Genomic DNA, 10,917 nt, shown 5'->3' with positions numbered 1-10,917 from the left:
AGCTTCAGCTCTCCCGGCTGCTCAGAGCCCAAATACAGAAAAGTTTTAAGATCTGCAAGTCCGGAGAACTTGCGCTCGTAAGACCTATAAGAATTTAGTAAGACATTTCTGGCCCATTAAAATTAATTGCTAGTATCTGTTAAGATCATGGAGAAATTAGAGAAGACTGCAGCACAGCTAACTTTTTTATTGGTATTGAGAAATGACACACAGGATGGCCTGGATAACTCTGGGTTTATTCGCTTGAAAAAAAAAAAAAGGGAAAACTAATTCGGGATTCAGCTGGATAAAGGTGGGATGTTACTTGCCAGTTCAAGAGAATTAGGGTTTGTCAAACCAACCCAAGTTTGTTCTTTTTATGACACGATCACTTTGGTTGAGAACTGCTTGGTTGTAATAGACTTAGTACCGCTCTGTTTAAAAATGATCACTATAAAATATCAATAGAGCAATTAGATAATGGATTAAAACCTGGATAATTGACAGATTTCGAGAAGCTGTCATCACTGATTGGAGCATTTCTCACGGGCTCTTACGGGGTCTGGTGCTATTCTACATGTTCCTAGTAATCTGAAGGTTATGAGCAAGATTGCTGGTGAGATGCTGAGGGAATGCCGATATTCTCAATTTTCCTTATAACGGTGCTGATCTGATACGGGACCAGTGTATCGGCGCAGCTCTCGAAATCGTATCCACGATGAACAAAGAGCTGTTTAGAAACAAGGCGTCTGGGCAGAGCGGATAGGGATAGGTGAACTATCCCCCGCCGTGACTATGAAGATACCATGGCTGTAGTAGCCCTGATCTCTTTTGCAAGTAAACAACATGCCACATGTCATTTAACATACTGCAACACGCTTGCATAGACGAATCGAAGTCAAGGGGGAGAGTTTGGATTCTGCGTGCTCATTCACACGTATGACACGCATGCTTCGCTTTGGAGTGCTGATTTATTTTTTCTTCTTAACCCAGGGCACGGCTGTCTAATGCTCTCTCTCTGTTACATAGGTGCAACAATGGATCTTGTCCTGAATGCGGCAGACTACTACTTTTTTACACCATATGCGTATCCTGCCACGTGGCCAGAGGATGAGCCCTTTCGACAGATTACAAGTCTCCTGCTTGTGACAAATCTTGGTGCACTTGTCCTTTATTTTCTGTTCGCAACGCTGAGCTACTACTTCATTTTTGATCACAATCTGAAGAAACACCCCCATTTCCTGGAGGTAAGCAGAATTGCTGCTTCTTTCCCCTCTCATATAACCACTCGTGAAAAAAAATCACGCTTCCGCTTTGAAGTAGTCATAGTTGATAGCGACTAAAAACTGATTCAGGGGAATTACTGGAAAACAGGTGCAGCATTTCCAAGGCCACATCCATGTTAGAGGGTTGGATCTGTTTAACTAAAAGCAATTTTGAAAAGATCTAGTTAAACTGGTGCTGTTTCCTAATACAGAAAAGGCCTAAGTATAAAACCACAGGGGCTTTCCATTTTAAATTTCAGAGAAGGTGGTTATGCAGGACAAAATAAAATTTGCATGTTAATTGGAAACAAGGCATCATGATTTATTAATGTGTTTAATTTTGTTGAGAAGAACAAATGAACTTTGCTTTGAATTAGGAGCAAGTTAAATGAGATATTCATGGAGGCATTCAAAATTATCCTGACAGGGCCAGGAGAATAAAGCAAAATCCATTTTCCTAAGAATGAGGCAATTTTCTTCCTAAATTAACAGCCCCTTATGATATCCACAGTCCACACTGTACTGTAAATTAATCCCTGTGGTAAATCATCAATTTTGAACCACAGGTCTTGTGTCTAGTAATCAAACGAGAGAACTCGGAGGTGTTGTGTGTGCTAAGGCTGTACTGCACGTACATTTTGCTGACATGGTTTATGTTGGTTAGGAATGTGAGGGGGGAAATTGGCCCCCTGGCCCCCATAACTCTGAACGAGTTAGTCTCTGAGGTGCCCCACACTGGCCTGCCTTCTGTTTAACTTCAGGCTAACCTAGCGAACTACCTCTCTCCACATAACTATGTCAGCAAAAGCTTCAGTGAGGACACATGAATACCATGACAGTCCTCTTGTTGGCATTGCTTACTTTGTTTAAGGGAGCACAATAAGCTGTCCTAGCAGAGGGCAAAGTTTTCGAAAACGGCCACTTCAGACCCTCGCATACAACTGCAGGGCACAATACCAGCGATGCCCTACAACGTGCCATAGTTGAAGGGAGGGGAGACGAAGGTATTGCCAGAGCCCTGTCCCGGCAAAGACATCGAAGCAATTTGGATTGAGCCACCTTGAGTCACAGCTTTGCTTGTGTTAGTTGAAACACTTCCGTCTATTAAACCAAATCAACACATTTAAAAATCCCAAATTTAATCCACTATACCTTATCCAATGTATCAGTAACTAAAAAAATTCAGCTCTTTTGTGCATATGCACAAGGGCTGCATAGACGGGCCTAATTCTGGCCTACTTTTGAGTGCTTGACTTTGCAGTATTACTAATGGTGGTTTAATGAGACATTGGGTACAGTCATCTGCAGGGAAGTTTTGTATATTTAAAAACAGTAAGAGAGAGAAATGTCCAAGAACAGAAGATACTGCACACTTGACAGGGATCTTTTTGACTTGGCAAAGACTATTAGTGGTGCCCTGATGTGAGTGGAGTTGGGCTTGCTTTATTTCAGGTACCACCCTGGTTCTCCTTAAAGTTTAAGGAAACTCCCCTACTGGTTTTCTGATGTATTGAATCAACCCGCTGCTTAGGTGGTGCTGATTGCAGTCAAGAATTGCTCTGCATTTGAAATCCACCAGTAATTAATGACAGTCCTGGGCAGAGATGCCAAAGATTAAGTTGATTGTGGAGAAAAAACAGTCTGTTTACATGGCAGAACATGGTGAGGAAAATTGGAGCGAGTCAGGTATCTGTAGGGTGGCAAGTAGTCTGTGTGGTTTGACTGATGCATTGAACTGGCTGTGGGGTGTGGGTGCAGCTGGCAGTACCTCTGCTTTCCCTGTTCTGTGATAAGTCAAGGTATTTACTGGGGCATTTCACATGATCATGAACATGCATGCACATGCACACGCTCTCTTTTTAAATATTAGAACCTACTTGCTTTTCCCATTTAGAATCAGGTGCAGCGCGAGATAAAGGCCACTGTGCAGTCCCTGCCATGGATCAGCCTACCCACCGTCGCACTTTTCTTTGCAGAAGTCAGAGGTTACAGCAAACTTTATGGCAATATTGAAGACTCCCCATATGGTAAGGACATTGCTCAGCATCCTAGTTCCATCATGGCATTCATTCTTCCCTTCCAGCTCGCCTGTGCTTCTAGCCTCATGCTCTCACCCGTGCTAGCCCCTCCATTGTCGTCCAGGACTGCCCTATCCCCCCTCTTCCCTACCTTAAAACCTAACTCACTCTGAACAGTAACAAGTCCTTTCCTGAGCTGTCGCCCCGTCTTATTTGCCAACTTTCAGGGAGAGAGAGCGTGCCTTACTTAGGGCTACATGAATTGATGGAGCTGCCCAAATGGTTTATCAATATGGATCCATTAAGCTACATGGGCTTTCATTTTTTTACACCTCAGCATGTTGCAGTTAAGAACTGAACCTTCTTCTCCTTGCAGGCAAGAACTACCCTGCATGCCGTCTCCTTCCTTGTTATGAAGCAGCTTGCTTCAAAGAAAGATCTCCCAAAATAGTCTGTCTTGCAGCACGGCGCTAAAATGAAACCTGGTCCCCAGGGGGCTTTGTACTTGGAATGCAAAAGAGGCTGGTTAGCTAAATTCACTCACCTCTTTCCGCTGTGCCCACTTGAAAAGAACAAGTATTAACCAACAGCAACCCAACCAATTGCTGTAAAGGTTAATCTCTAACTCTTTTGGCATGTAATAAATGACACAGTGATGCTGAGTGTCACAAGAATAGTATATTAAATTATGGAGAGCTGTTTCTCTTGATAGTGACACAACAGGGGGATGTTCCTATTTTCCCCTGCCTTCACAGCAAGTAAAATCTGAGATTCCAGCAGCCAGAAGAGGGCAGAATTGATTCTGCTTTAATTTTTTTTAATTTTCTTTTTTTAATTATTTAACAGCTATTTGGGAGAATTCAGGGAAGGCAGAAGGTGCTGGCTAAACAGCCCTGGAGTCTGAAGTCTTCCAGATACAAAATAAAGCAACAACGCTGCAGATTCCCCTTCGTATGCCAGCCCCATCCCTCGGTAGGCTGTGGCCCCTCAGCATTCTCCTAGGAAGAGCTCTGCCTTCATGACCATTCACTCTTGGCCATCTCTGCACTATAACAACTAGTGATGGGACTCAGAACAGAGGGTGCCTATACACATGCTCCGCCGCGTTCTAATTAGAAAGTGTTGCAACAGACTCTATTAACATAATATGTACTTATTAATAGATTAATTGAGTCTGCTCCACGTTCTAATTAGACTGCTGTAGCATCACCGCAGCGTCACATCTATAAGTTCTCACAGGTTTAAAAATGGTCGCTGGGGCTCTTCAACTGAAGCTCATCAAATGAACTTTAGTTAAAGTGTCCCATGGCCATTTTTTTAAACACGTGGGGGCTTAATACGTGTGACACTGCAGCATTTTAATTACAGCAGCTCTCCAGGAACTGGTCTAATTAAAACGCCCCCCTCCCCACCCCAAGCATGTGTATAGGCAGCCTGAGTCAAATCCATCTCGGTTCTCTGAGCAGCCACGGAGTAGTTCAAGTGCCAGGTAACTGTCATGTCTAGAGGATGGGCTCTGCCGATCAGTCAGACTCAGAGAAACAAAGGACTAGAAGGACCCATAAGAAATCATTTACTCCATCCTGCAGGAATACCTGACAGATGTTTGTCCAAGTGGTTCGTTAAAAACTTCCAATAAACGAGATTCCGTAGCATCTCTGTGATTTTCTCTTCCAAGGGTTTCACCACCTTGACAACAGATATCTGACTGAAATCTGGTGCCCAGAAGTGGGCACAGTGTTCCAGCTGAGGCCTCACCAGCACTGAGTCACTACTTCAGGCCCTGATCCTGAAAGGAGCTCAGTTGGGGCACACGAGCCTCCTTGACTTAGGGCTATCATGAGGAGCAAGGATCCAGGCCCGCTCCATAAACTGAAAGACTGGAACCTAAGTCTCAAGCACATGTGAATGAGGAGGAGAGTGTGATTTGGGGGCTGGTGACTCTCAAGCCTCTTAAACTTCCGTATCCATCCTGACTGTAAATTACTTGGTTTCAAGGCTTGCTTATACCGCATAGCTTTGGCCACTATCTGTATGCTGGCATAGCTATATTGGCAGAGTCTCCTGGCAGTGATGTGGCATGTGCTGATGCAAGGGGCTTTGTGGCTGGAGTAGCTACACTACCTCTCCACATGGCAGAGGCTAAGCTGACAGGAGGCCACTTCTTTGGAGGTACTAGGGTCATACTAGGGGTTGTGCTATATCAGCTGGGGGTGTGACCACCTGTAGTAGTATAGACCTCACCACTGGGCCTGGGCAGCTCTGTGCAAAATATACCCTTTGCCTTCAACTTGATCTCTGCCTCCTTCAAGTTAGAAGGATGGACAAGTCATGTTGAACTCCCAGTGCCGTTCCTGATTTATGCCATTGTAAGTGAGAAAATGAGGCCCCTGGCATCTGCCTCTTGTCTAGAGCTCATCATCTACCCTAAAAATAGCAGCCCTCATTTATTTTTCCACTCATGGATGATGCAGATACCAGATGTTCTGACATAAATGCTTCCTCTGTTTGCGCATTGTGTATTTCATATTCCACACACAACAGCTGCATCCCAAACAACTGGAATGCTTAAGCACCCATCACTCTTTTTATAGTGAAGCTGGTGGCTTTAACAGTGAAGTCCATTATAAGTAGACACTACACAACTCTGCTCTCATGGCTCCTGGCATTTTCAGTTCTTTAGGTACATTTGTTAATAAAAAGCTGCTGACAATTGAGCCCATAACATTTACGTTTCCTCTTTAATGACTGGTACTATACAGCTCTGAAGGGCTCTGTTATCTCCCTGACACACAGCAGACTGTATGGCTCTGATTTAGTGAATTAGAGAAAATCTGACTCCAGATAGAGGCAACATGAACAGTGCTTTTAGATGTGCAGTTTGAAGCTGCCAGACCTTAGCCCACAAGGTACCTTTTTGCAAGTCAAGTTCCATGCCCTTTTTTTTCTCTTTTTAAGAAATGCAATAGGGACATTTTCAGGCCAACAGCCACCACAATGAACCTCCCCGTGATTTTGCCACCCCCAAACTGCACTAAGAACCTGACAGTTATTACAGTAGTGTGAAGTGGTCCCAATTCTGGACTCAGCTTTACTGTGCGATGGTACAAAGAGATGGTCCTTGCCATCGAAGCAAAAGATAAAGCAATGGGAGATGCAACAAGTAGTCATAGAAGCACATGGAAGCAGCACAATGGTGCTTCATTCTCTAGGTTTCATTACTCAGGCTATACAAAAGGCAAAACTAACACAAACCAAAACAGAAGTATGGGTAGTTTTCCTATACTAAAACATTAGTGTTTGTAAGAGATACTTGTGCTAGTTTCAAGTCAGACAGCAGGGTACATATGCCCCTTTACAGACTAGCTAAATAAGATGGAGAGCAAAATCTTCTATGAACCCAAGTTTACTTCATCAGATGCCTTGTATAAGGGCAGTACTGTCATCTGACACCTCCAGAAAAGGAATCCTACCTGATCAACACATCAAAGCTTTGGCCACCAACTCAAGTTGTCCTTGCTCCACGTTGAGAATCACTGCTTTATCTAATCTCCATTTTTTTCCAAAGTGGGATGGAAAAAACATTTTGCAAAGATAGCCTTTGCTACTTGTCTTTTCCGGGCGTGTTATAAAGAAGCATTTTGTGCTTCTCTGTATGTTCCTGTATGCTGTCCAAAAGTGTAAATGGAATTTCCGGCAATGGCTTTTTAAGGATTAATGGGTTTTGAGAGAAGGATGGATGACACTTATTTTGCTTTCCTGATGGGACAGTTCTGAAATCTTCTCCAATAGGGTTATCATTTTAGGAGCCTAAACGCGGTCATGGATCTTTTCATCCACACGCATCGCTACCCGACTACAATGCAAAATGCCGTTTGATTGAGCTTGCTTTTGTAACCTAAATGTTTTAGTTCCAGGATAACCAAAGAATCCTGGCATAGGTTTGTAAATTGCACCTTTTATTTTAAGAATATTTCAGATAATCTTGACACCCGATCTCATTGTCATAATCTCTTCAAATCCTGAATTAAAATCAGCCTGTTGTTTTTTTTCCCCCCTAGGGTGGTCTGGCGTTATCCTCAGTATGTTTTCTTTCATTTTCTTCACTGACATGTGCATTTACTGGATACATAGATTCCTTCATCATAAGCTTATATACAAGGTACCCACAGCAATTATTATTTTTCTTAAGTGTACTGAGACTTCAGAACAGCCTTGCAAAAAATTACTTACCCAGCTGGTCTGAGCTTGGAACCGGGAGCAGGAACTTCAGGTTGGGTCCATGTTGGAGAGATGCCTCTCCATGACATGGAGTAATTCACTTCTCTCTGCCTCAGTTTCCCTGCTGAAGAAATAAAAATGTGAATGAACTCACAGAAACTGTAAGGTTCGCTTCTAAAACACTTTGTAGATGAAAAGTACTGTATAAGATAGGTAGCCTGCTGAGCCTGGTGACTTTTCACTTGTTTCAGGGGCCTCTGAATTGGCACTAAGTGTAATACAGGATTCAGCAGGGGTGAGGGGAGGGGAGGGTTTGCTGGTCTAGTATAAGGTAAATGCTTGTCTTGTCATGGCTTTAATAGGAATATAATTAGATTCAGCCTGACCCACCATTTGAAATCCCATTGGTCTCAAAGCTCTACATAGAAAGCATCACTTTAAAAATGACGCACTCAGCTTTGCCATAGTTATTTGAATACAGTGGATGGCAGCCGGGAAGGTTGGGGCCTGCTTCCCCACACTGCCTTGCCTCAGTCTGTGTGTTGAGGAGAGGAGTAAGGAACAAACATAATCAGGATAAAATATCTGTGTGCCGACACCTGCGGAAGGCAGCTCAGGGCAGGGGGTTGCTTGGTAGTTGTGTGTTTCCAATCTGCGCGCTAACACGGCTCACTTCTCTTCCAGCGCATACATAAGCCCCACCACCTCTGGAAGATCGCTACGCCATTCGCAAGCCATGCTTTCCACCCCGTAGATGGCTTCATGCAGAGCATTCCCTATCACATCTACCCTTTCCTGTTTCCTCTGCACAAGGTGACTTACTTGGTTCTCTACATCTTCGTCAACGTCTGGTCAATCTCTATTCACGATGGCGCTTATCTTGTCCCAGATGTCTTGAAACATGTCATCAATGGCTCTGCTCATCACACCGACCATCACATATACTTTGATTACAACTATGGCCAGTATTTCACTTTCTGGGATAAAATCGGGGGGTCCTACAAGAGCCCATCATCCTTTGAAGGAAAGGGGCCCCATGATTATATTAAAAAGCAAAGAGAAGAATGGAGCAGTAGGCAAAATGGCCACATGGATGAAAAATTGTTAAATGGAGATAGTCCAAAGAATGAATAGATCTCTATGCTCACTGTAAAAAAGGCCCTGAATCTATTATTATTATTTACATAAATACAGATAAAGAAAACCCCTCTCTTATAACGCCATTCTTGGAGGTCAGTCATTTTTGATGCTTATAAGGGTTGTTACCTTGGGGTTATGTAGTTAAGAACCAAAACAGTCTCATCCAGGGGATCGTTTTATAATGCGGATAAAGCATAAGATGAGTGCAATATCTAACGCTGATGCAATAACAAAAACATTTTTCTATAGTGCTTCATGCAAATGACGGTGCGTTACAATTGGGAGCGCCTTTTCTAACATAATACCTTGGAGCCATTGTTCTGCTGTAACAAAATGGGACCCTTTACTATCCTCAAAAGCATTCCCCTATGAGTGTGACTGTTTCAGACAGGTGCTTCATGCTACAGTAGTTCATGGAGAATTTTGCTGTTTGATCCAGGATACTACAAGTAGCATGATCCAGATAACACCCCTCTGGTATTGCACTGGTGGAATATTTGGATCTGAATGTACTCAAAAGGAAAAATGATGCTCGACTGAAGTAGCACACTACTTTATATTGAGAAATGTATATTTCTCACATGAAACCTGTGCCAACACATTTTTCTGCCTCTGTATACAGATACCCCTGAAGTTTAACAAAAAGGAAGCACACGTATTCCAGAAACGTACTTACCAGGCAACTTCTAAAAATTAGCTTTGCCTAAAGTAGAGACTATCTGAATCTAAAGTGAGCTAATGCTATTTGGGCAGGAAGTTGTGATTTAAAATAAGCTAAGAAAGCCAAGAATTCCTATTTTTTAAATATAGTCTTTTATGCTCTTCATACAAAAATAAGTAATTGTGGAATTGTCTGAATTCATCTATGTATGCCATTATATTATTTATTTTCAACTAGCGCGTGCATTTCTGAGCTGCCGCATTTACTACTGCCTTATATTTAGGCCTGCTAAGTTTAAAAAGATGAGGTCCCATTTTTAAGTCGCAAAGAAGTCTCTGATTTTTATAAGGATTAAATAGGAAATCTTTGAAAAAAATGAGATAACAGCATCACTTTTTTGCACAGTGTATATTTTTAGCATTGTGTTAGACAAGGCCATTTTATCCGGGGGAAGCAGAGAAAGTAATTTTGGTTTATATTCCAAAAACAAGACAGTTTTGATTCAGCTTGTTTTGATTTACCCAAGCAAATTGTGCAGAGTGATATTTGGAAAAGAAAAATAAGTCATGGAGCCTCCACATAGTGCTCTGCTTCCAAGATGCCTTCAATATTTTATAAACAGGGTAATGTCTCTAGCTTTAGATGTATCCTGAATTCCCACCTGAAGAGGAATTCTTCTGGAGTCTAGTTGTTGTGGAGTGTTTTGACTGTTATTATTCCTGTGGAAATCAGGTGGTGGATAGAAATTCTGCAGTGATGACTATATTTTGGATGAATAAAGTGTAATTGTGCTCATTGTTTCGCAGAGTGAAATGCTTGAGCTTTCCTGTGACTATTACTTGGATGTTAACAAATTGTCTTAGTGGCTTTTGTTTAAGTTGACTGTTCCCCCTGCCACCCTTAGTACCCAACAGATTGTCTTTTGAAGACTAAAAATAAGCAATGCGTGCGATCACGCAAACATTTCATAAACTGCAGTTCACAGCTTTGCGTAAAAACAAGCGTGGTTAAAATAATGAAGACGCTGTCAAAGAGCTGTTGCATTTCTACAGTTCTTTCCTGCACCAGTTTAATTGTTAGCTGATTTCCCCTTTTCCCTGACTGTGGAAACTGTTTGTATTTTTTAAATGCTTTAAATTAAATGGTTGTCTGCTAACAGGCAGGTTACTTAGCATGACAGTTACTTTGAAGCAACGGGAGGGGAGGGTGGAAAGAGGTTTTTCTCCTCCACAAAGGAAAGATCCTTTAGTTCTAGCTGTGCAACGTTTAGTTTTTGACTTGCATTTAGCAAAATGAATCCTGTGACACTTCAAGGTTACTTCTATGCTGCTCCTCATTCAAACCGATTTGCTAAAGGCCAGAAAGCTTGCCAAATCCTTTATGGCCAGAATTTGGAAACAGCAGAAGGAAGGAGAGAGGCAGAGTCCATGTAGTGCTGGGGACCATACTGTCTTCCTTGCTTGGCAAAACCCCCTCAAATCCAGGACTTTGGTTCCAGGGTGCTGCCTCCTCCCCTCGTGAAGTTGGAATTGGAAGTAGACAAAAGCCACCCCTGTGCAGAGACTCAATGCCATCTGCAGCAAGGTGACCTGCCTTGCCATGAGACTGACCCTATCACCATCTGTGGGACATG

General features: G+C 42.6%; 1 protein-coding gene across 1 annotated transcript; it reads left to right on the top strand.

The window, feature by feature from the left end:
• The first annotated feature begins 1,009 nt into the window (after window positions 1-1,009).
• SC5D (sterol-C5-desaturase) lies at window positions 1,010-10,451 on the top strand. Its single transcript, XM_019547057.1, has 4 exons — window positions 1,010-1,226; window positions 3,139-3,271; window positions 7,324-7,424; window positions 8,168-10,451. The coding sequence occupies exons 1-4, from the start codon at window positions 1,017-1,019 to the stop codon at window positions 8,615-8,617; spliced, it is 894 nt and encodes a 297-aa protein (XP_019402602.1). The 5' UTR covers window positions 1,010-1,016; the 3' UTR covers window positions 8,618-10,451.
• The last annotated feature ends 466 nt before the right edge of the window (window positions 10,452-10,917 follow it).

This window comes from Crocodylus porosus, unplaced genomic scaffold (assembly GCF_001723895.1).
Source record: "Crocodylus porosus isolate Cpor-Errol unplaced genomic scaffold, CroPor_comp1, whole genome shotgun sequence".
In the NCBI taxonomy this organism is placed as follows: Eukaryota; Metazoa; Chordata; order Crocodylia; family Crocodylidae; genus Crocodylus; species Crocodylus porosus.
This window is presented reverse-complemented; position numbering and strand designations above follow the sequence as displayed.